Raw genomic sequence first — 26840 nt, forward strand, 5'->3', positions numbered from 1 at the left:
AAATGTTGCCTGCTCCCACTTCCCAGGGAGCGGCTTCCTCCTCTGATGACCCATCTGCTTCTCTCTTTTCAGAACAACCTAGCAGAGTGGATACCTTGCCTGCACCGAAATTATTCACGGATGTGGTAAAGAGACAATGGGCCTCTCCGGGCACTGGCCCCTTGCCCAATTCTCAGGACAAAAAGCTCTATGCTATTCCTACTGACTTTGCTGACTTGTTACAGGTGCCGGTTGTGGATGCTCCTGTTGTGGCCTTAGCCTCCTCTTCCCATCTTGCTGGCCCTCCTGAGGAGTCATTGCGTCCTGAGGATAAACGTGCCGAGCGGACTCTGATCAAAAATCATCAAGCTTCTGCATGGGCGGTAAGAACCGCTTCGGCGGCATCATTCTTCAACAGGGCTTCCATTTTGTGGTTGAAGCAGCTGCAGGACCGCCTCCCGGCCTCTGACACACGCTCCCACCAAGACATTAATAAAATTCTGGCCGCAATGGAATTTTCGGCTGACGCCACCCTCAACACAGCTCGCTTTTCAGCCAAGGCCATGGGGTCTTCCGTCTCCTCCAGGAGGCTCCTCTGGCTCCGCCATTGGCAGGCTGATGCCAGGAGTAAATGGCGTCTGGCAGCTTCTCCTTACGAGGGTAGGTCCCTCTTTGGCTCCGCCCTCGACCCTATTTTGGTGGAAACCAGGGATCACAAGAAAATTTTTCCAGTTGTTTCCCGTAGATCGGATTTTCGTCAACAGCCTTATTATCGGGCCCAGTCCTTTCGTCCATCTGACAGCGGCACCTCCTACAACCGCTCCTCTCGCAGCTTCCCCTCCAGAGGGATGCAGAACCAGGACTTTCAGGTCAGATCCCATCCCAGATTCCCCCCGAGACGGTTTCCCCGCGGCGGCAGAGGTCGCCCCTTCCGCAAATCTCGTTAAAGGAATTCCAGACTACTTGGTAGGGGGCCGTCTTTCCTTTTTTTCCAGTTCCTGGGACGCCACTACCTCTGATCTTTGGGTTTGTTCTACTGTTCGGGAGGGTCTTCGTTTGGAGTTTAGTTCACCTCCTCCTCGGGTTTTCGTCCCCTGTTCTCTCTCGCGCGATCCTCCTTCCCGTGCCCGTATGGAGGCTGCTGTTGCTCACCTTCTTAAAATTAAAGCCATCGAGCCCGTTCCTCCATCAGAACGCAGGTCCGGTTTTTACTCTCGCCTCTTTCTTGTCCCCAAATCCTCGGGGGGCTGGCGGGCCATACTGGACCTGAAATCTTTGAACCGGTTCATAAAATACCGCCGGTTCAAAATGCACTCCCTTCACACCATCTTGGAGTGCATTCGTGAAGGTGATTTCCTTGCCTCGGTCGACCTGACCGAGGCCTATTTGCATGTCCCCATTTTTCCACCCCACCGTAAATTTCTCCGTTTTTACTTTAGGGGCTCTCACTATCAATATAGGGCTCTCCCTTTCGGCCTTTCCTCTGCGCCCAGAGTCTTCACTAAATTGATGGCGGCCCTTGTCGCTCATATTCGGTCCCTTCCCATTCGTATTTTATTTTACTTGGATGACATTCTGATCCTTTCCTCCTCCCTTCCCGGGGCTCAGCAGGATGTCTCTACTTCTATCCGTTTATTTCAAGCTCATGGTTTCCTAATCAATTGGGCCAAGAGTTCTCTAACGCCTTCGACCCGTCTCCAGCATTTAGGGGCTGTCATCGACACGGTGTCATCCATGGTGTTTCTCTCCCCGTCGCGTCAGGCCAGCTTATCTGACCTGGCTTCTCAATGTCTGGACGGCCGGCCCATGTCTGTTCTGGCTCTCTCCCGTCTTCTGGGGAAAATGGTGTCCTCCTTCGACATCGTCCCCTGGTCCCGCTTACATAGCAGGCGCCTCCAATGGTTCCTTCTTCCCTTTCAGCGTTCTCTATCTGTTTCCTCGTTGCGCAAAGTCTCCCTTCCTTCGAAGGTTTTGGACTCTCTAAGATGGTGGTCTTCTTCGGCTATTGCCAATGGCACCCTGTTTCGAGAACCTCATCGGTCTGTTCTTACGACTGATGCGAGCCTTTCCGGCTGGGGGGCGCACTTAGATTCCCATATGGTTCAGGGCCTTTGGACCGCAGCGGAGAAGGACTCCTCTATTAATTTTCTGGAATTACGGGCGATTTTTCTCGCCTTACGTCATTTCCTTCCCCTTCTTCAGGGCAAGCACGTTCTTGTGTTAACCGATAATGTTTCCGCCAAGGCCCACGTTAACAGGCAGGGTGGCACCCGCTCTAGATCCCTCTTTCACGAATCCTTACAACTCGGCCTCTGGGCCGAGACTCACTTGGCCTCTCTGACGGCTTCTCACATTTCTGGCAAATCTAACGTTCAGGCTGATTCTCTTAGCCGCAATTGGGTGGACCATTCTGAATGGCAGCTTCACCCTGACCTCTTTCTGGACCTTTCTCACCGCTTTGGCCTTCCCGAGGTTGACTTGTTCGCTTCCCACTCCAACCATCAGGTCCCTCGTTTCCTTTCCAGATTCCCGTCCCCAGGAGCAGAGGCGGTGGATGCCCTTCGCTCTCCCTGGCCTCGGGGGGTGCTTCTTTATGCCTTCCCCCCCCTGCCTCTCATCGCACGGGTCCTCAGGAAACTCCTACAGGAGAAGTCGGAGCTGATCCTCATAGCTCCTCATTGGCCTCACCGGCCCTGGTTTTCGGACCTGGTCTCCCTGTCCACGGCCAGTCCATGGCGAATACCGGACGAGCGAATTTGCCTTCTGCAGGGGGCTCTGGTCCACCCAGAGCCCCAATGGCTACAGTTAACCGCCTGGAGACTGAGCGGGGATTCTTGACGAGGGCCAATATCCCCCCTGCCGCCATCAAAACCATCCAGGCGGCGCGGCGCCCCTCCACAGCTCGTATCTACGAGTCTACCTGGCGCTCCTTTTCATCATGGTGCTCGGCCCGCCAGGTTTGTCCGACTTCGCCCTCGGTTGAGCACGTCATCGGTTTTCTCCAGGAAGGCTTCGACTCTGGCCTTGCCCCTTCTACCCTGAGGCGGCAGGTAGCGGCCTTGGCTTCCATCTCCGCATGTGCTTCTCTGACAACTGTTACCAAGGATCCTCTGATCCGCCAATTTCTGCGGGGCGCTTCCAACTTGAGCCCCCCGGTCATTCACCGTTTCCCTACCTGGGATCTCTCAAAGGTCTTGTCCTCTCTCACTCAATCGCCCTTCGAACCTCTCCGGACGACTTCCCTGAAATTTCTCTCCTTTAAAGTTTCATTTTTGGTGGCGATTACATCCGCTCGTCGCATTTCCGAACTGGCCGCCTTGTCGATCCGACAAGACTTATGTGTTTTCCATCACGACAAGGTGGTCCTCCGTTTGGACCCCACGTTCCTTCCCAAAGTGAATTCTGTATACCATCGATCACAGGAGGTCGCCTTGCCCAATTTTTGCCCTCGCCCGTCTCACCGGCTCGAGGAACAGTGGCACAAGCTCGACGTCCGTAGGGCTTTGCGGATATACCTTTCTCGTTCTGCCTCCTTTCGCAAGACCGAGGCTTTATTCGTCTCGTTCCAACCTACCACGATGGGGATCAAGGTGTCTGCTCCGACCTTGGGCCGATGGATCCGGGCCACAATTGCCTTCTCTTATGAGTCACAGTCGCTTGCGGTCCCCAACAGGGTGACTGCACATTCCACCAGGAGTGCAGCCACCTCCGCGGCTTGGGCTACTCAAGCGTCCTTGGAAGAAGTCTGCAAAGCGGCGACTTGGTCTACCCCGACACCTTTTATTAGACACTACCGTCTGGATGCCTACGCGTCGGCTGATGCGGCGTTCGGCAGACGGGTCCTACAACGGGTCCGTGTTTCCTGATCTGCGGCTCGCCCGAGTACTGCCCTCCCGTTGGACATCAAGCTTTGGTATGTCCCGCGCTGCCTGCCGTTCCCAACCAGGGAGGAGAAAGGGCGTTGGTCCTACCTGATACGCCCGTTCTCTCCCGCGGGAGGGAACGGCAGGCAGCCCCCTCCCTATTGGGGCTGCGCCTTCGGGTGTCGGGGTGGGGTGGGTCGTACTCACCTTTCCTTTCTATCAGCAGGAGACACGCAACAGTCTGCAGTGATTACCTCGCCGATAAACTGAAGAGAGCAGCAGGAAGGGCGGGGCTAAACATCATTGCAGACCCGGTCCTGATTGGTCTACTGACTGAGTTTACCCGCGCTGCCTGCCGTTCCCTCCCGCGGGAGAGAACGGGCGTATCAGGTAGGACCAACGCCCTTTTTCAATGACACTATTTGGTAAAGACATTGCTTGAGTTATTCAAGCCACATGTTCATTATGCTTAGCTGTTATTTGTGACATAGATGACTCAGATGTTCTCCTGTCTCATTTCATTCACCATGGCCAAACTTGCCCATGATCCTGGTTTCCTCCATTTCTCTCACTTCAGCACTGAAATCTCTAATAATATAGTAATGTCTTTCTTTGGTATTTGTTTCAGAATTTCCTTAATTTCAGCATAGAATTCTTTGATATTCTCTACTGCTGAGTCCATGCAGTGGGAGTGTAAATTTTCAGAATTGTCGCGAGGTTTTCCATTGATCTGAATTGCCATTACCTTATCACTGACTGTTCAAAAACTTTCTATAGTTCTGCCCACTTTTTAATGAAGTATGAAACCCACTTCTCTCTGGTTTGATTGCCAGAGTCGTATATAATATGACTATCAGAGTTGAAGAAGCCACAGCCAATCCAATGAATTTCACTGAGGCCTAGTATATCAACGTTGAGCCTATTCTTAATACTATTTCTTATTAATTGCTCTCTGGTTAAATATAATAAGTCCAACCTCCAAAGTTATGTCTATCTTCACTCAAAAATCAAGTTAGAATTATTTTGCAATTAAATGTGATAAATCCATTCCCAAATCTTCTTCAATCTTCTTACAGAAAACCAATTTATCAATTGTCACTTCGTCAGATTTCTGCTATAAGAATGCAGGTTTGAACTTCTAACTCTGTAAAGGTCATATTTCTTTCCAATGAATCTACTGCTTTCAGATCACATTCCTTTGCTGAGTCTAATTTATCTATGGTTAAATGCATCTGAATATTTTCACAACCAGTGTCATTTCATCAAATTTTTAAAAACGCTTTCACATAAGTATTGCATATTATCAAACAGTATTTTTTTAAATATCAGCCACATTTGTTTGTCTGTAATCTGATACATTGTTGCTCTGTATAACTTGGCAATGATTAGTAAAATAACATAAGAATCCTCAGAATGAAAAACAGCTTAAAAAGACAGTGCAGATATTTCATGGATATTTTGACCCAAAATTAAAAGATTTTTTTTAAAAAAACCAAACATTTTACAAATTATTAAGATGTAAAAGCCCTGTAGTGAGAGTCTAATATAAATGTAAATCAAATGAAAACACTTTCACTACCCCAGAAAATGTGATGTTTTCCTTACGAAATAGCAAAAGTTATTCAGAACAACTTTTCCAAATAAAAGGGAAAGAGAAAAAAAAGAACAGATAATGTCCACAATGGTGTTAAAATAAATCAGCATTCAACCAGCTGGTCAACTTTTAAAGATAAAAAACAAAATAAAACAAAAGCTTTGAAAAATGAAACCCAGGTCTGCTTAAGAAAACAAACTACTGAAAGGAAAGATGGATGCTCATGACTTTCCAACTGCTCCCAGAGGAAACTGGAATCTTCAACACTCTCCTTCTAGGTGGGTCCATGACTGTCCAAAAGCTATCTTAAGTGCTCCCTTAGCATTTAAGTGCTCCTAAGTGCTTTCATTCAACTTCAGGATCAGCACTGCCAAAGAACCAGCTTTGGCAGCAAAATTGGAAAATTATTGGCAGGAAAAAGAATAGTTCCTACCATTCTTGAGGAGGAGTTCATTTGATTGCTGTTTCTGATTGTCAGACCTTTGAGATTAGCAAGGTCAAGAAAGGGAAATGCAGGGAATGCTTTTAATTGTAATAAGGTAGAATAGCAAAATCTTGAAAACTGTTGGAAGTTTCTCTCAGTCCCATCTTATACTGTATAAGACAACATTAAATCAAAGTTATTTTGACCATCTTTCTCATTCCTTTCTTTTTCTCAGGACTGAATAATGTTTCTTGAAGCTACCCCAATTATCCTTTGCAAACTCCATAAAATATTATACATGTCTTCCCATTCACTTTCTATTGTGAAAATAATATGTGTGGCATACTCAGTGGAAAGTTTGCAGCAGTCACTTAAACAGCCATCCATAAAAGGATAAATCAAAAGGTGGATAAATCAAAAATCAAAATCAAGTGCAGGAAATCAGAAGTCCAGGTAGTTCAAATTAATATATAGGTTTATTTGCTGCTAAAGTGCTTTATAAGAATCTGAATCTAAGCCAAAGGAAGTTGGCAGTAGATAAGAGTCAATGGAATTCAAGGTGAGCTGAAGTTAGATCTCTTGTGGGCACAAAGGGACTTCAGACTGATGACACTTTTAACCCCTCCCTTGGGCTCAGCATCCTATTCCAGAATTATTAAAGATGTCTGTCTGCTGTCTCCACATCCCATACATTTTTATATTTCTGACTGCCTGGAGATGGTGTTACCTCTGAGTATGAAAGCAACATATATATTTGTTACTATTCTGCAAGGGAATATCAGCTTGCCATTTTATAATCCAACTGTATACAACATGATATTGAGAAGAGGGAAGGAAAGATTCTTGACTTAAAAACAAAGAAAACCAAGAATTAGTGAGCCAAGAAAAGGAACATTATTCCCTCATGCTGGTACAGATGTAAAATAGCATAAAAATGTCAGGCTATCAGACAAATCAGTACCATTGCCAGGTATACTAATTATCGAGTTAATTGTTCAGAATGAAATTCTACAAAACAACCCACCCCACAAATTTCCTTTAATCTACAATATTTCCCATGTAATGATATACAAGTAAAATATAAATATTTCCATGTAGTAATTAGAGATATGAGGGACAGTGAGATAGGAGGAGGAGAAAGATGGAGGGACTATCAGAATGCTTTTTTATAATGTGTGTGCTTTTTAATTTTTTATTTCAAAATCATTCATGTACTTACAATATGTCTTTGTGATCACACACACACACACTTCTTTTTCTTGTTAGCTTGTATCTTATATTTAACCTTTTTAAAAAATAAAATAAACAGACAGACCTATTGTGCAATCAGGAAGTTTTTGCCTGATGAATGAGCAGTGGCAGGCAGGACTAGGAGGGCTTTTGATCAGTTTCAGATTATGCACCAGTTGTCCCCACTTTGGGCCACAAGGTCCTAGGCCCATGATGGCGAACCTATGGCATGTGTGCCACAGGTGGCACGTGAAGCCATATCGGTGGGCATGAGAGCTCAGCTCCGCCAGTTGATTTTCGGGCCTTCTGGGCCCACCAGAAGTCGGCAAACGGGCCATTTCCAGCCTCTGGAGGGCCTCTGGGGTGGGGGGGAAGGCCATTTTCGCCCTCCCCAGTTCCTAGAAAGGCTCTGGAGCCTGGGGAGAGTGAAAAACAGGCCTACCGGGCCCACCGGGCCATCACATGCCAACAGCATGGGGAGCGGGGGGGGAGTGTCATGTGTGCATCCACGGGAGGGCAAGGTACATAGAATTATGGGTGTGGGTACCTGCACGTGACCCCCCCGCACTCCCCCCACTTTTGGCACACAATGACAAAAAGGTTAGCCATCTCTGTCCTAGGCTCATCATTCACATGATCCCACATGGATTACTGTAACATATATAGGGCTGCCCTTGACAAACATCTGGAAATTTCACATGCTGCGAAATGTGGCAATGTGGGCAGTTATGTGTACAGTTAGATCAATGCACCTCTCCTCCACAAGTTAGACTGGCCATCAGTTTACTTCAGGATTCAAGATGCTGGTAATGACGTATGGAGTCCTGAATGGCATGGGACTTATTTGAACTTGCTGACTTTCCAGAAGGAGCTAAAAAACATGCTTTGCCATCTACCTGTGAATCCAGTAATGTGGACATGGAATCTGTAAGGTAGTTAGGGAAAAAGTCAGCCTCTATGAAGCTTGCTTGCTATCGGCTGCCATAGTAACGGGGAGTGGGAAGATTGACATTTGGGTGGGGAAGTGAGCTGGAGAGAGACAGCCTGTGTGAACGAAAAGAGAGGATTGCTCTCATGATCTACTGCACATCTGAATGAACATGTTTATACCCAATCGAGGTCAACAGTCCCGGAATACCAGATAGACGAAAACATCTGAAGATGCACCCCACATGACACCATATGGGTTGGGGTTGGACATTCAGCCTGGGTCCTTGGGGGGAGGGATTTGGGGATACTTTCAATATGTAACTTTTGTGTCTTTTGCTTCAGATCTTGCTTTTCTTTCATTGCTATCATTTCAAACTCAGTAAAAGTACCTCTTCTCTATAAACATGGAGTCGGGGGTTTCCTTTCTTGGGTTTTGAATGGAAGCATGCCTGACAGTGACTCTGCTCTTCCACAAATTAGTTTTACACTTATATAATTAATTATAATTATAGTTTTATTGATTTTGATGCTTGCAATGCTTTTTGTTGTTATGTTTTCTTGATTATTGTTGTACTAATCTTTTTCAACCTCGTTTACTGATTAGAGTCACATATGTGACATGGGCAACTATCAAATAAATAAATAAATAATGTAAGTGCAACATGTAACCATGCATCATGATATAGCAATAGCAATAGCACTTATATACCGCTTTACAGCCCTCTCTAAGCCGTTTACAGAGTCAGCATATTTCCCCAACAATCTGGGTCCTCAGTTTACCCACCTCAGAAGGATGGAAGGCTGAGTTCAACCTTGAGCCTTGGTGAGATTTGATCTGTCAAATTGCAGGCAGACGGCAGTCAGCAGAAGTAGCCTGCAGTACTGCACTCTAACCACTACGCCACGTGGCTCACGATATGATTAATGAATAACAAATATTAATGAATGACATAATTTAGGATCATTATAATAAAATAATTGATATAATTTGTCTTGATAATTGTACATTAATCCTATATATGTGAAGAAAATAAGTTTCCCCTGCATTTAATAGGATTTTACCTCATTTACACACAAAATTTAGTGTGTGTTTGTATCATCTATCTATCTATCTATCTATCTATCTATCTATCTATCTATCTATCTATCATCCATCAATCCATCCATCCATCCATTCCCCTTTCTTAGACTGTTGATTGTAAAGGAGAAAAGCAGAACTTATTAAAATAATTAAATAATTTTTATTATAATTAAAAAATGTAACATATCAAAGGTAATAGTAACCTTTAGGCTGCTTTCTTCATACATACATTGCCATTGTATCTGTCTTTTTGTCTGTCTGCCTGCCTGTGGTAAAATTGGAAAACTGAAGAATTATCATTAATTGTTTATTTTGGTATTGCTACTGCTGTCATAGTGATTAATGTTGGAAAATCTAACACTGGGCACACAAGTCCACTTGACCAGGAAATCCACTGAATAACTTTTGGCTAGATCTCTGACTAATCTTTTTTGAGTTATTATGGACAAAATCAGTGGCAATAGAGAGAAGAACTGTATATGTCATCTTGAGCATCTAGAGAAAGATGAAGTGTTCATGGAATTCAATAAAGATCTCATTCTTCTGCAAATGAAGAATTGATTCAAAATACTTGTGGGATGTCAATTGGCTCAGATATGATTCAAATCATCAGTCTGATTTGAATTTCCTAATAATATTGTCAAATTGAGTTGATCCAAACAAGTTATTCTAATTAGGGTGGCACAGCAGAGAGAGAGAAAGCTTTTCAGTACATATCCCAAAGCCTACCAAATAGCTCAATTTAGAGGCCATATTTCTTTTTATTTTGAAGGTCATCCCTGAGAGTGTGTAGTAGGTGCCAATGAAATATGACTAACAGAAACAATCAGATTAACTTCTGGCCAGAAGTCAAAACTCTTGATGCCATGACCTTTTTAGGAGATACTTTAGCTAGTCTGATCAAATAAAAGTGATATTGTCACATTGCATAGTCTGCAGTTTTCTGGAGCTCAGCTGTTTGCAAAGACATTAAAGAAAATGGATTATACTCAGATCATTAAAAACCGATTTGCTAGAGAGGCCTTTCATAGTCTGTATGTGTATGTGTGGGAGGGGGCAATTAATGACTCTCAATTGACTTTTGCTAGTATTACATACTGTTTGTAAAGTGGCTGTCAACATGAAAAGTTTTTAAGAAAGCATATTGAACAAGTTACTAATCAAGAGATATAGATTTTCTTATTAATTTCAACCTTCAGGGGTGCAGCAAAGGATCATTTTAGGTTAATATTGACATCTTCTTAGACTGAAGCTGTGATACCACATCTGCATTAAAATAATGGAGACCTATTAAATATACTTTACTTCATCCTTTCTCCAAGGGCTAATCCCAATACAAGTAAATTAAATTATCTGAAATATTATTCATTGAAACTCATGTACAATATTAAGGATTAAAGATAAATGTAAATCTGGGCTGTTTTCAGCTTAGTCTGATGCTTTGTTCCAAAGATAAGCAACTTGTTCTGAAAACAGGGCCAATGATAATGGCGGATACACATTTTAGTTCTGAAATGAGTTCCCTACCCCTTCTCTTCATTCAAGATCAGACCAAATGTTTTTTAGTCTTCAGATCTCCTGAGATCCTGTTGTGAAATTCTTATAGCAAAGAAATAGGTTATGAATAGACTTTGTAAAATATTATTGCTCTCCTTGCTAACTCTTAAATACTACAAAATTGTAATCCCTGGTTACAAAATAGTTGGCCACCCTTCCTCTAGACCAGTGATGGCAATTTTTTTTGGGCACCGTGCGCGCGTGTCTGGGTTGCAACCCAGTAGAGGCACTGCCCAGGGCACATGAGTAACCCCAAAAATGAACTTCCAGTTTCAGCTTCTGAACTTCCGGTTTCAGCCAGCTACTCTTCTGGGTTTCTGGTGCGCATGTGCACATAACAATCAGCTGGCCAGCGCGCATGCTCACACAGAAAAACGGAAAACCAGCTAGAAGATCTTCTCGTTTCCGGCACTGTTGCACGCAAAAAGGCCAGTTGATCATCGTGCACGCATGTGCGCCAGAAACCCAGAAGAGAAACAGGTGATGCCACGCATGCCAGGCGACATGGCTCCGCGTGCCACTTCGGGTACGCGGGCCATAGGTTCGCCATCACGGCTCTAGACCATTCTGAATTTTAATGGAATGCTTTGTTACTAAATTTAGAAAGTTTTGAAATAGTGTGCTTTATATACTATTTTATTTCAAGGTAAACATGTGTTGATACTTTTTTTCATACTCTTAAATAACCAAAAAGAAACAGTGCCAATTCTTCGACTTGTTTGTACATTTTTTTATTCTCCTCAGTTAGGAGAAAACTTAATTTGATACACAAGTTTTAAATATGACATGAAGCCTATTATGCTTCTGTGATCTTTGTTTAGTTTTAATGTGTAAAACTTTGAGATGAGCTAGCACACTTTAGTATAATCTATACTATACTTTAATTTGTAAATTAACTCTCTTTTTTTTTTGGTCAAGTTTTTTTTTTTTTTTTTAGACAGACACACATACAAATATTTTCTTTGAACAGAGTATTTTGCCGGTTCACAAATTTAAACAGTGTTTAGTCATTTCAATTAAATTTACAATTTCTATATTTCCTTTTTGCCATATTTATTTCTCATCTATTTTTTAAGAAACAATATTACCCTTCATTCTCATCTCTAATCTTAATCAAATTCAGTTTTTCCCTTCTATTCTATATTATACCCCTTCCCTTTGTCATCTATTTTTATATCTATCCTCACATTGGTTAGTTATGTAGTGTTAAAATTGTTTAATTCTTATAATGATAATAAATCCGCTTATTTTATAACATACATTTCCTTTGATAATACAAATCCAACATTTTAGTATTAATCAGTTAGTTATATAACTATCTTTTTACCAATCAATTAATTATAGTCATTTCTGCTTTCAACACAATATACAATTGGAAGTATTTCAATTATTACAATTAATCATTTCTACTTTCATCACATTATAAAATTAAAAATATTTCCACTGTTACAGTTTCCCTAGTTAATTTTAAAAATGTTTTAGCTGTTATCCAAGCCACAACTTAATCCTTTCTATTTTCACCACCATATACTGTACCATTAAAGGTATTTCAGTTGTTACAATTTAAACTTATTCATATTTCTTAAAAAAAGATAAAGAAAACAAAGCTTATCATTATTTAAATTTCAAAAATACAAATACAAATATTCCAATTATTATTCATTTCATTTTTGCAATCATATGGTTTCCCATTTTTTTCTTACTACAATTCATATTTCAATTCTAAATACATATAGCATCTTTCTCTTTCATTTCTTTTTCTCCCGTCCCATTTTTATTTTTACCTTTTTCTTTCCCCTTTTTTTCTTTTGTATTTTGAAATCTTGAGCTCTCCTCTTTTGCCCTAAATTTCCCATTGTTTCCCATCTCTTTTCTCCTTTTCTTATCTCCCCACTATTTATCCCACTGTTTATCCCAGTGTAGTCATTCTGTATTTCACAGACCTGGACTCTTCTATTTTGCCCTGCATTTCCTGTTGTTCCCCATTCTTTTCCTCTCTTTTTTTTCACTGTTAATCCCGGTGTAATCATATAAGTTTTTTGTGTTCTTTCTATTCCACCCTTCTTTCCTTCTTTGTCTCTTTCTGCCCTTTCTGTTTTTTCCATTGTTAATCCCAATGTAATCTCTAAAAACCTCCTTTTTATTATTACTATCCATATATTCAATTAATTTTCCAAAATTAATCTCATTGTCTTTATCTTCTTCTTTGTTTTCAGTCTCTGTGTCTTGCTTCTCCGTCTTTGTTTCCTTGTCAGCTTGAACATGCTCTCTCTCAGTTTTTGGATTCTCGAGTTTCGATGCTCCATGTAGCATCATAATTATTCCTCTTATTTCCACTTTCCACAATGAGTACATCATTTCCATCATTTCTCTAATTTCCTGCATCATTTTATTTTTTCCGTGTTGGTATTGTTCCAGTTTTAAAAGTTTCGTTGTTTCCCTTTTTTTCCCCAAAGTCAAGCCCCTTGCAGACAAAGCAATCCTCCCCAAAAGTTCTTATGACTATTATCAGTGATGCAGTTCAAAATTTTCCAAAACAAAGATTCCAAATTGCAATTATTTTTTTCTCCTGAAGATGTCTCTCTACAATCCACAATTCCTCTTAACTGACTAACAAAATATCCATTTTGTATCAGTCCATGTTAACAATATTTACTAGTTTCTTTTTTCTTCTTTTTAACTTTGAAAATACCAAGTCAATTTTATAGTCCAGTCCAAATTAAACAATACTTTTCCCTTCTTTTTTTCCCCTTAATTTATCTTTAGGTATACAACACTTCTGTTGCAGGGCTTAATGTCCAATGCTCTTTTATTTTTCTTAACATTCCCCCCCCCAAAAAGGTTCTATTTATTTTCTTTCCGATCCTTTAACCAATTTTGGGGTTACTTCTTCTAATTCTTAAAATTTTCCAGATACTTTTATTTAAAAGTCAATTTTCTTTTTGAGTTTTTGACTCTTTAAATTCAATTTACATCCTCTTTTCTTCCCCACCATGTCCATTAGCCGCTATATTTATGCTGAGAGTTTCAAGTTTAAAAAAGTTTTGTTGTTGTTGTTATTTTGCCTGTTGGTTGGCTGTCATTCACCCGGCTTCAAAAACTCTGTTGCAATCACCGCTCCTGCTCAATACTTAGTCTGGTTGCCCCAGCTTCTTGACAGCCGCAATGGCTGCTGCCCCCGCCGCCGAATCAGAGAGAGATTCTCTGACCTTGAAGGAACTTGCCTGTTTCTCTTGGTCTTCCGAGGTGCCTGTCCTTCTTCCCCATCCCTACAGGATGGTTCCAGTCCAAAGACCCCTTGGCGGCGGTTCGTCAGTCCGGGTTTTCGCGGCGCTCATCAGAGCCCATTAATTCCCTGACTGTCTAGCCGCGACACTTCTGGTCGAATCTGACACTTCCGATCGAATCAAATTTGTAGATTAACTCTTGATTCCCAATTTCACAGTTACACTAGAAAAATGTGCCACTTTCATACAAATGAAAGCTACTTCCATTTGAGTAAATAATTAGAGTCCAACACAAAAACATAGGAACAAAGTCTCACTTAAGCTGCATAAGGCAACCGTTGGAAATATATGTCTATCTAAGTCAGTGTGTTATGATTAATACCGAACTGTGACTAGGAACAGCTTGGTCAAATCCCCACTTAGCAAAGACAATCACTATGTGACTTTTAGTCACTTTGCTTCAGTCTTACAGTTTTAAAAACAAACTAGTAAGGATAGTATATACATCATTCAAATAATTTAATTTTTACAAGAGCTGAACTTTAAAGGATATTAAAAAAATAAAATAAAATAGGAAAAGGATACTTTTAAATTTATCCACTGACAGTGCTGTGATAAAACTTCAGTTTTTAAATAATGGAACAGATCCACTTTTCTTCTTATTTCAGTTATGACAATTCCTAGTGGCATCCATAAGGATGGAGGGTAAGGGTAAAATAAGCAAGATGGCAGATGGAATGTCACACTAATTTAACTGAACATTTCAACTAAAATATACACTACAACCTCTGCTTCTGGGCATCACATTTAGCAATCCTTCTGGCACTTCTGGCTAGACACTAAAATTTAAGAATAATTGATCAGTTACAAACATCAGTTTAAAGAAAGTGGATTTCCATGAAACTGAGTTTGGTATGCAACATTTTGCATGACATTTCAGATACTTGAAGATATTTCTGTAGATGCTATTTATTCAGGTGTCCATAGGGACACAAGTGTCCAGTAGAAATCACAATGATGTGAAAATGAAGAAATGTGCATAGTGACATCACAACACAAACTGACCTTTCATACTTGTATTTTGACATTGCTCGCAAGTATGTAAGTAATGTAGTGCTCTAATTTCTTCCCTTTGCCCATTCCCAATTGTTTACATGTATGGGTCAAGTTCCTTAAGCATCTCACCTAAACGTACGGCATCTTTTTGAATACGTTCATAGTCATGCCAGTCCTTTCTTTTCAAACCATCTGTCCAGGTATACAATTGTCCATCTCCAAACCTCACTGGCAAAGTCTGCAAAGGAAACAGTTATAATTATAGTCTGAAAAGAAAAACAAATAGCAGCAAGTGCTCAATTTTTTGTTGAAACTCAAATTTATTCATAAGCAAAAGCAGGCACCAGTCAGGCTTCTTGTATGGACCAAAATATACACATGGAATTCTTGCATATTCTGGCTGTTTTTTCCACTCATTTGAATGACTTAACCAAGAATGCCCTATATGTAAAAATCCACCAATCTCTCCTTAGCAAATACTTGTTTATTTGAGTCAGCTTTAAATGTTTACTTATTTTCTTTTTAAAAAGGGGGATGTTATTTACTGGAGTTTATTTATTTATTTAGATTTTTGGTTTTGTGACGAAAACTACAGTTGTTGCATTTTTGGTTCTCCTTTCAACATACAAACTATCTTGATTCTTAATATAAAAATGGAACTAACAGACTAAAAATGGTGACAAATCCACTTGGAAAGCTGTATAATAACATTCTGTAAAGTTCCTTCTCTGTCTCTTTTAAGAGGCAGATTACATATCAGATTACATGAAATAAAAAAAAAGTTTGTAAACAGATGTGCCTGTGGGATTGTTGACAAATTTTAATAAAAAGAGTTGGAGCTATGGATGCCAAATGCTGAGGTCACATAGATAGAAGTATAATTTCTTACATGACAAAAGATAAATACTACATTTAGAATAAATTTCTTACATGCCAAAAGCCAGGGTTTGTGTGAGGATGTGGGGACAGCACAAAAAAGTCATGAACATGGTGACCATCTAATATAAGCCCTGCCCTTTTTATATATGTTTGCAAAATCTTGGCATCTCATTACCCTCTCTATTAGCACCCTGCTACCTGCTATGAACTACCCTGTTTAGTGCATCCTATTATTCTATTTATGATTAGCTTCTTAGAAGTCTCTTGTGTCACTATAGAAGCTGTTCACAGTGGACTGCAATTAGCAATTGCGTCCAGTCTTTGTGGCATAGGCTCACAAATACTTTAAATTCAGTGCATTGAATTTGTGTACTGTGGCATGCTATAAAAGTAAAAAATACTTTAAATTCAATGTCTTGACACTAGAATTCCATCCTCTGCTTCTGGACATCATATTGAGCAATCCTTCTTGCAGCGAAGCTTTTGTCTAGACATTGAATTTTAAGAACAACTGATCAGCTACAAACTTCAGTTTAATTAAAATGGATTTTCATGAAACTGAGTTTGGTATTATAAATCTGCAGCTTTTTCCCCTACAATTTTGGAGATCTGTCATGTGACTGCAACATTTAATAGATGCAAAAGGAAAAACAATATAATCAATACATCCAGTGGTTGTTTAAAAAATCATAATTAACTGATGATAATATATTATTTGCCTTATTAGTGATATATATTAATTACATCAATAATGGCCTATATGTGAGAGGAAAAACCTCTCAGCATATTGCTGCAGCTAATTGATTGATTGGTTTGAACAGTTTGAATGAACCAATCAGAGCACAGCTTCCTGGCTCTGAGTTTCCCGCACTTTCCAACGGACAGTTGATCAGTATATAAGCAGCACCAGAGTTGACTGCTGAGTTCACTGCAGAGCCCAGCAGAGAGCAGCAGATCATGGCCAGAGACCTTACTCCAGAGCTGAAGTTGCTACAAAGAGCTGAGTCACTGCCTTGCTCCTGAGAAGACTGACAAAGAACGCAGAGAGCCTCCCACGCTTGGGAAGAAGATTAGAGCTAATGGACTTTGCTGAGAGGATAATTTTTTAGGCCGTTGGTGCCTTCTTGTAGGTTTTATTTTCATGTGTTTTTTTATTAAACTAAGTAGTTTCTCAAGACTCCTCTGTCAACTTCCATGCTTTAGTGCGTTTGTGTGCATATTGGGTCATGGTCCATTCCAATACATAACCTTTCCTTCACAATTGGTAGCACAATTGGTAGCAGTTCAATGGACCTGATTCGTAGCACAATGCACTAGCATGCCCACCATCAAACCAACGCGACAGGATAAAGTCGAGACCCGGGCCTTTACTAAGAGGAAGCAACTCCAAGACCAATTGATGGAAGAACAAGCCAGGATGGCCTCAGCTGGAGGACTTCAAGCAACGGTTGTGCAGGAGAGCGAAGAAGCTGTGAGTTTTGAAGCAGATGCCCCAGCTCCCGAGATGCATGTTGCAGAAGGTGATTTTCCCCCACTTGGAGGAGCAGTAGGTAGACGGGCGTCTCCTATGGCATCGAATGTAAGACCGGTGGGAGAAGATGAAGTGAGGTCAATAATACTTCAAACTCTCGGACTCCCTACAACATGTCAGAATCCAGCTGCTGATTTCAGCGTCTTGATGCAAGCAGCAACTACGCCAGTGGCAGCTCGAGACAGGACTGAAAACATCAGGCTGGTAAGGGATTTTCAAACTTCTCCTGTAACCCCCCTTGCTGGCTGTAAACCCAAGGCAGGAAACAAAGAACTGCCTGTTTTAAATTTCCCGCCAAATGTTATCTACTGCCCAAACTGCTTTAAATCAGCCAGCTGGAAGTTTTATCCCCCCTTCGACTACAGCATCGCTAGTTCCGATTGCATCTGAAATGCCACCAATGCTGCCTGGGCTGGCTACTACCCAGACGACCAATATGGTGATGGCGGGCACAGCCTTGAATGTAAGGAGTTCACCTCCCGAAACTGAAGTTGCAAGTGCAATTGAGACGTTAACTGCGTTCTTTGGAACTGATTTTCACTTACTTATTGCTCAATGTGAAACTGCAACTTGTATTAATACTCCCTCAATATCTACGACCTGCTCTTCATCTGTTGTAAATGGGGTGGGCACTCCCACGGTGCCCCCAGTTTTTGGAGCTACCTCTGGGACTATACCAACCGAAGTTGACGTTCCAGGAGAACACTCAAGGTTTTCTGCGGGGAGGCAGCCGAGGAGGTCTTCACATTCTGCATCACAGGCACGGATGATTTCTGAGTACATATAGCCTGAGAATTTGACTCCCTCCATTGAAGGGGGGGCCATCATCGAGTGACCAACCGGCAGTTTTTAAGCCAACCACTGTGATTCCTATACCCTATTGTCAGTTTAAAAATCTGCGACATCATGGGAGGCAGCATTTTCCTAATCCTACGCCTACAAATGCAAATATTTTGCCATCTGGTTTTAAAACCTTACACATTAGTGGAAAGAATTTAGAGGAATGGTCTAAAAATGTGCAGGTGATTCTAATGAGGGAAGATGTGTTATCGTTATTGCTTGACCCTCCCCCCAATCCCTGGACTATGGAAACGGATCTTTTGCATCACAAAGCGTTTTGTGTTTTGTTATCAGCCATTGACCCTGTTTTGTATCCCAGTATTCCACATGGTTTAACTATATGTGAAGTTTGGCAAAAATTGTTTAAACTGTTTTGTTGCAAGAATTCTAATGCAACAAGCAGAATTTCCAGTGAATTTCATTCTGCGAAATTGAAACAAGGTATTGATATGAACGAACACCTTTGTGAACTTAATAAAATGCGGGAGGAGTTAACTTTAAGGGGACAGCATGTAGATGAACAGAGTTTGATCAGTATCTTAATTAACTCCCTAGATCCTAGTTGGGATAATTTTGTGTCCCGACTGGACAACATTAGTCCTGAAAACATGTCCCTGGAAGTTCTGTCTGGTAAATTAATTGCTGAAGACAATTTGAGAAAAGATAGGGCAACCTTCCACGGGAAGGATAGGCAAATGAGAAGGTCAAAAAGCCCCGATAAGATTTATACTGTTGGGGAATGCTTTAATTATGGATCTAAGGGTCATTACAAAAGGGATTGCCTGCGTAATGCTAGAGCATGCCAAAGGGCGCCCTCTGGTGGTCGGTATAGGAAAAGATCACCCACTCCACATGGGAAGCCACAAGTAATACTTCCCGTCAGAGAAGGGATAAATGGTCGAAGAAAGATGATAAGAAGGACAAATTTGGTTTTGTTGACAACTTTGTTACTGTGGTTGAGACATCTGAATCAGATCTCTCTAGAAAGCAACACATAAAACTGTGGCTGTTGGATAGTGGGGCAAGCAAACATATTGTGAATAATCAAAGGCTGTTTACTGAATTGAGGGGATATAAATCTATGGTTAAGGTTGCAAATGGTAAAAGGGTAAGAGTTACTGGTATTGGTAAGGTTTTTATTCCTGGGCTTGGGGAAGTTAATGATGTTTTATATGTACCTGACATTGATCATAATTTGCTCAGCACTGTGAAGATAAGTGAGAATTCTAAGATAGAGATATTGTTCACAGAGGGAACTGCTGTGGTTACCAATAATAAGCATGTGGTTGGGGAAGTGTTGAAAATCAGCGGTTTACCCTATTACTCTCCCATTTCAAAGGCTGAGGAATCTGATATTACTAACCAGATTACCACTCTTGATAGTGATGATGACGAATCTCAATTTGATTCAGATGAAGATTTTGGAGGTACACAAGAGAAGGGGAATTTTAAAGGTAATTGTAAAAATGTTTTAAGCAGTAAGAGGACTGTAAGTTTTAACTTAAAACAGGGAAGGAGTGAGCCAACACAATCTCCATTGGCAAGTCGTTACATGATGAATGTACTCATCTCATGCATCATAGATTGGGTCATGTAAGCTTCCCAGTAGTACAAAAGGTATCTGAATGTTCAAATGGAACCAGGGTTAAAGATTGTAACATTTTTCTGGACTGTTCTATTTGCAGGATTGCGAAGTCAAAAGTGAGTCCTGCACCCAAAAAATCCCAGAGATATTCTGAACACATATTCTAGTTGGTACATATGGATCTGGTGGGTCCCCTGAAAGCCTCTTTTGGTGGGAATCGTTACTTTCTGACAATTGTAGATGACCATAGTAGGTTTGGATTTGTTTACCCTATCAAATCCAAGGATCAGATATTGTCTAAATTTAAGGAATTCTGCCGCCTAGTGGAGAACCAGCATAAGGTCAATATTCAAAAGATTTTGACCAATAGAGGAACTGAGTTTAATTCAGCGCAGTTCTCTGATTGGCTGAAAAGGAAAGGCATAGTACATTTATGCATGGCTCCTTACTCCGCATTTCAAAATGGAATTTCGGAAAGACGGGATGGCGTGCTGCAGACAAGGTGCGCACTTGAGGATGCTGACTTAAGTTTTTCATATTGGGCGGAAGCTGTTTCGCATGCAAATTATACACTGAACCAGGTGTGGTCCAGTGTGGTACAAAAGACCCCATATGAGATAGTGTATGGCCATAAGCCGAAATTGGCGCATCTTCATGTATTTGGAGTGATGGCTGATGTCCACATCCCAAAAGAGCTTAGAAAGAAGGGGGATAAAGTCTCAGCCAAACTGAGGTTTATGGGCTATGAGACAGGTTCTAAGGCTTTTGGGTTTGTGGACTCAAATGGGAGAATAGTAATATCTAGGTCAGCTACTTTTTATGAAGGCACTAATTGGAGCAGGATCCATGCAAATGAGATCCTGGCTCAAGATTCCCCTCATAGTAAAAATAAAAACACAGAAAAAGTCTCTGAAAGCCTATCTACTGATAGCAACACCTCTGGTTTTGGAGATGAGGAGGACAGTACACCCCCCCCAAACCCTTGAAGGGAATTTTAAAGTGGAAGACGGAGACAGCATGGAAAGAAGGGCATCCCACTTTAAAGGTACAGAATGGTGATGGTGAGGAGGACAACTTATCAGATAGTACTGAAGTGGATGAAGAATCAGTTAAAAGACCAGTTCGATCCACTAGGGGGAAGAAGCCAAAAAGGTATGAAACTTTTGTCATTTCTGTTGACCAGGTTTCGGTCATACCCCAAAGGTATGAAGATGTGTTAATTCTATCTGATAAAGAACAACAAAATTGGCGTGCTGCGATGGATACCAAATTGCAGAGTTTGAAAAAACTAGAGGTATTCACACCAACGGAGTTACCAATGAACAAAAAGTAATTGGCACAAGATGGGTCTTTAAGAAAAAGCCCATCGAAGATGGGAAGTTTATTTATAAGGCGAGTTTGGTTTCACAGGGTTTTTCACAAAGATTCCCTCATGATTATGTTGATACCTTCTCACCTACAGTCCGGCCTGAAAGTGTGAAGACCGCACTCACTATAACTGCCATACAAGGGGAGAGTGTGTACCAATTCGACGTACAAACAGCATACTTACACGCCACGTTAGATAAGAAAATATATGTTACGGCTCCTCAAGGTGTAGAGCACCAAGAAAGTGATATTTGGCTTTTAAACAAAAGCCTCTATGGTCTTAAACAATCTGGCAGAAGGTGGTACGAATGCCTTACCAGTAGTTTAAAACAGATGGGTTTTACAGTCTCATCAGCTGATGAATGTATGTGCATTAAAAATAATCAGGGTATTAAAAAAACAGTTCTGGTTTACGTGAATGATATTTTGTATGTCTGCAAGTCTGAGGACAGATATAAGATGTTTTCCAAGGAGTTAAATAAGAATTTTGCCCTAAAGCCTCTAGGTCGAATTGATAAATTCTTAGGAGTCCAATTTGTAAAGACAGAAAAAGGGTATGAACTCTCCCAACAGGACAAGATTACAGAATTGGTAGAAAGATGCAACATGACAGAGGCCAAACCTTGTGACACACCCATGCAAACAGATTTCCTCAAGAATATGTATGCTGAATGTGAACCTTTTGAGCAGAAGACACTTTATAAATCAGTAATAGGATTATTACTGTATATTGCAAGCTGGACTAGGCCAGATATTAGTCTGACCGTAAACGTTCTGTCCAGGCATTCTGAGAATCCCACTCAATACCACTGGAGTTGAATTAAAAGAGTTTTAAGGGATTTAAAGAACACTGTTAAACATTCACTTTTATTGGAGCCAGATACATCAGATAAACCAAGTTTATGCTGTTACGCAGATGCTGATTGGGCAGGGGACATTAAGTCCAGAAAGAGTACCTCAGGTTATGTTATATTTCCGAATGGGAGTCCCATCCATTGGTACTCAGGTAAACAGAAGTTAATTGCCACTTCCACTGCCGAGGCAGAATATGTGTGTTTATCGAAAGCATCTAATAATCTGGTATGGTTTGATGATCTCCTAAAAAACTTGTGGGAAGAACCAGTGCATCCTATTGAGATTTATGAGGACAACACGGCTGCTATCAATATCTCACAGGCTGATGCAGTGGGACAGAGGTCACGTCACATTGACATCAAGTATAAACATGTCAGGCAATTGACCAGGATAGGTTTCGTTAGGACAGTTTTCTGCGAGACAAAAGAGCAGATAGCAGACTTGCTCACGAAGCCATTACCTAGGGATCAACACCAATATCTCTTGGATAAGATATCTATGACTATGTAAGATTGTATTTCTTACTACTGTTATGTATATGCTCATGACTTGTATGTACATGTATTTCTGTAATCAATTATTGCAGAGAAGGGGATTGTGAGAGGAAAAACATCTCAGCATATTGCTGCAGCTAATTGATTGATTGGTTTGAACAGTTTGAATGAACCAATCAGAGCACAGCTTCCTGGCTCTGAGTTTCCCGCACTTTCCAACGGACAGTTGATCAGTATATAAGCAGCACCAGAGTTGACTGCTGAGTTCACTGCAGAGCCCAGCAGATCATGGCCAGAGACCTTACCTGAGACCTTACTCCAGAGCTGAAGTTGCTACAAAGAGCTGAGTCACTGCCTTGCTCCTGAGAAGACTGACAAAGAACGCAGAGAGCCTCCCACGCTTGGGAAGAAGATTAGAGCTAATGGACTTTGCTGAGAGGAGAATCTTTTAGGCCGTTGGTGCCTTCTTGTAGGTTTTATTTTTATGTGTTTTTTATTAAACTAAGTAGTTTCTGAAGACTCCTCTGTCAACTTCCATGCTTTAGTGCATTTGTGTGCGTTTCGGGTCATGGTCCATTCAAATACATAACCTTTCCTTCACACTATAGACACAAGAGCACAATATTGATAGTGATAGATTATAGCTTTAAATGAGTTGTATTTTCATATGTGAAAAATCAGACAATATGGTCTAATGTATTTTCATTTCAAAAAGTATACTGCAAAAAAAATATTTTGGGGTCAGAGGCACAATAGATTAATTGGCAGATTATAAAGTTAAGATGATAATCACTGTTGAACTTTCAGAAAGAATTAATCTATGGTGTTAATAGAATTAGCAAGTTACTTGTAAAGCAAATGGAAAATTGTACATTTTCTGAAATATTTTTCCTCTTTTATCTATATATAAAATATATCAATCAAGCTAGTGTTGAACTAATGATGACACCCAGCTGTACATCTCCACCCCAGACCACCCCAACGATGCTTTTGAAGTGATGTCCCGGTGTCTGGAGGCCGTGCGGATCTGGATGGGGAGGAACAGGCTCAGGCTCAACCCATCCAAGACCGAGTGGCTGTGGTTTCCGACGTCCTGATATAGTCAGTTGACGCCATCGCTGACTATTGGGGGTGAATCGCTAGCCCCCACGGAGAGGGCTCGCAACTTGGGTGTCCTCCTGGATTCACGGCTGTTTTTAGAAGAGCACTTGACGGCCGTGACCGGGAGGATTTTTCATCAAGTTCGCCTGATTCGCCAGTTGCGTCCCTTTCTGGATCGGGACTCCCTACACACAGTCACTCATGCCCTCATCACTTCCCGCCTGGACTACTGTAACACTCTCAACATGGGGCTCCCCTTGAGGAGCACCTGGAGGCTCCAACTGGCGCAGAGTGCAGCCACGCGGGTGGTTATGGGAGCAACATGGCGCTCCCATGTGACACCTCTCCTGTGCGAGCTGCACTGGCTCCTGGTGGTCTTCAAGGTTTTGGTCACCACCTTTAGAGCGCTCCATGGCTTAGGACCTGATTATTTACGGGACTGCCTACTACCACAAACAGCCTCCCACCGACCGGTACACTCTCATAGAGAGGGGCTCCTCTGGGTGCCATCAGCCAAACAATGTCGACTGGTGGCCCCCAGGGGGAGGGCCTTCTCTGTGGGGGCACCCACTATCTGGAACGAGCTCCCCCCAGAGATACGGAGGATCCTGGATCTGCGCACTTTCCGCCGTGCTCTTAAGACCCTCCTATTCCAGCAAGCCGGCCTGGCCTAATTTTCTCCCCTGTTTTAAAATTCTTTTAAATTGACATTTTAATCTGTTTTAAATTATTGGGATTTTTAATTGTCTCGGGCTAAATTATTTAATCTGGTTTTAATTATGTTTCTAACTTTTGTATCTATGCATTTTATTTTGTGCCTGTTCACCGCCCTGAGTCCTCCGGGAGTAGAGCGGTATATAAATTTAATAAAAACAAAAAAACAAACAAGCAAACCCTATGAATCATGCTTCTAAGATTGTATTGCTATTCTTCTTCTAATCCTTACTAGTACCTACAGTGGTGGGATTCAAGCAATTTAACAACCGGTTCTCTGCCCTAATGATTTCTTCCAACAACTAGTTTGCCAAACTGCTCAAAAAGTTAACAACCGGTTCTCCCGAAGTGGTGAGAAATGGCTGAATCCCATCACGGAGTACCTATCTCTTCTCACTTATGGCCATATCCATGTTGCTTGTATCTTTACAACTTATATTGTTTTTATTGTTTCCTAGTATAATTTGATTGCTTATTAGTATCCTATGACTATCACTAAGTGTTGCATCTTATGATTTTTTATTAATATATTTTGTTTTTTCTTTATGTACACTGAGAGCATATACACCAAAGACAATTTCCTTGTGTGTCAAATCACACTTGGACAATGAAGAATTCTATTCTATTCTATTCTATTCTATTCTATTCTATTCTATTCTATTCTATTCTATTCTATTCTATTCTAGCCAAGGTGGCACAGTGGTTAGAGTGAAGTACTGCAGGCTACTTCAGCTGACTGCTAGCTGCAGTTCAGCAGATCGAATCTCACCGGCTCAAGGTTGACTCAGCCTTCCATCCTTCCGAGGTGGGTAAAATGAGTACCCAGATTGTTGTGGGCAATATGCTGACTCTGTAAACCGCTTAGAGAAGGCTGGAAAGCACTATGAAGCAGTTTATAACTCTAAGTGCTATTGCTATTGCTATTGCTATTGCTATTGCTATTGCTATTTCTATTCTATTCTATTCTATTCTATTCTATTCTATTCTATTCTATTCTATTCTATTCTATTCTATTCTATTCTATTCTTTCCTCTTCTTTTTTTGATAATCAGAAACCTCCTCCATATAACCTTTTATGGCAATTACTCAGCAAGTTTTGTAAAATATTTCATTTTTCTCTGGATAATACATAAATTTCTGCATCACAATATTATTTAACCAAAAGCCTAAGGTGACCAGATTTTAACATTGGTAAAGAGGGACATTGTGGGCGTGGCTTATTTTGTGGGCGTGGCTAGCTGGTCATGTGACTGGGTGGGCGTGGCTAGCTGGTCATGTGACCGGGTGGCCATGGCTATGTGTATAGGGTAAGGTGAACAGATTTTAACATTGGTAAGAAGGACACCATTGTGGGCGTGGCTTATTGTGTGGGCGTGGCTTGGAGGCCATGTGACTGGGTGGGCGTGGCTAGCTGGTCATGTGACCGGGTGGCCATGGCTATGTGTATAGGGACTACTCAGAGGGCTGAAAAGTCATTTCTGACAGGTCCTCACACTTTTGACTGGTCCTCACACTTATGACCATCCTCACATTTATGCCCGTGCAGCATTCTTAACAACCATATCACTCATTTCACAACTGCTTCTCTTCACCATGGTGACAAGATAGGGCAAAAACGTAAAATTTGAGGACAGTCGTAAGTTCGAGGACTGGTCAAAAGTGCGAGGACCAGTCAAAAATAACTTTTTCAGCCCTCCGAGTAGTCCATATGCACAAAAGGACTAACCAGAGGGCTGAAAAAAGTCATTTCTGACAGGTCCTTGCACTTTTGACTGGTCCTCACACTTATGACCATCCTCAGATTTATGCCCATGCAGCATTCTTAACAACCATGTCACTCATTTCACAACTGCTTCTCTTCACCATGATGACAAGATAGGTCAAAAATGTAAAATGTGAGGACAGTCGTAAGTTCGAGGACTGGTCAAAAGTGCGAGGACCAGTCAAAAATAACTTTTTCAGCCCTCTGAGTAGTCCATATGCACAAAAGGACTAACCAGAGGGCTGAAAAAAGTCATTTCTGACAGGTCCTCGCACTTTTGACTGGTCCTCATACTTATGACCATCCTCACATTTATGCCCATGCAGCATTCTTAACAACCATGTCACTCATTTCACAACTGCTTCTCTTCACCATGATGACAAGATAGGGCAAAAATGTAAAATGTGAGGACAGTCGTAAGTTCAAGGACTGGTCAAAAGTGCGAGGACCAGTCAAAAATAACTTTTTCAGCCCTCTGAGTAGTCCATATGCATTAAAGGATACAGCAATAGAGAGGGATGAAGGAAGAGAAATTAGAGTAGGAGTGAGGGTAAGAGAGGGAGGAAGAGAGGAGGAGGAGGAAAAAGGAAGAGGAAGTAGGGAAGAGAAAAAGAGGGTGGGGGGAAGAGAAAGTAAGAAGGAAAGAAAAGAGAGAGGTGGTAGGTTTGAGGAGAAAGATTGCTGTACAATAAAAAAGATGAAAGGGAAGAAAGCCAACCCCAAACAAATATAAAGATATTAAGATAAAGAATGAATTGTTAAACTTTAAA

The 26840-nt window shown here is 41.3% G+C and overlaps 1 protein-coding gene across 5 annotated transcripts in view; it reads right to left on the reverse strand.

Annotated features, from left to right (window-relative positions):
• GALNTL6 (polypeptide N-acetylgalactosaminyltransferase like 6) overlaps positions 1 to 26840 on the reverse strand; it is a 927557-nt gene that overhangs the window by 510332 nt on the left and 390385 nt on the right. For all 5 annotated transcript variants that reach the window (XM_034401355.2, XM_034401356.3, XM_034401354.3 and 2 more), the window contains exon 3: positions 15071 to 15179. In XM_034401355.2, coding sequence (XP_034257246.1) covers positions 15071 to 15179 — 109 coding nt within the window. The remainder of the gene's footprint in view (positions 1 to 15070; positions 15180 to 26840) is intronic.

Source organism: Pantherophis guttatus, chromosome 8, assembly GCF_059756535.1.
Source record: "Pantherophis guttatus breed Tessera chromosome 8, ASM5975653v1, whole genome shotgun sequence".
Lineage (NCBI taxonomy): Eukaryota > Metazoa > Chordata > Lepidosauria > Squamata > Colubridae > Pantherophis > Pantherophis guttatus.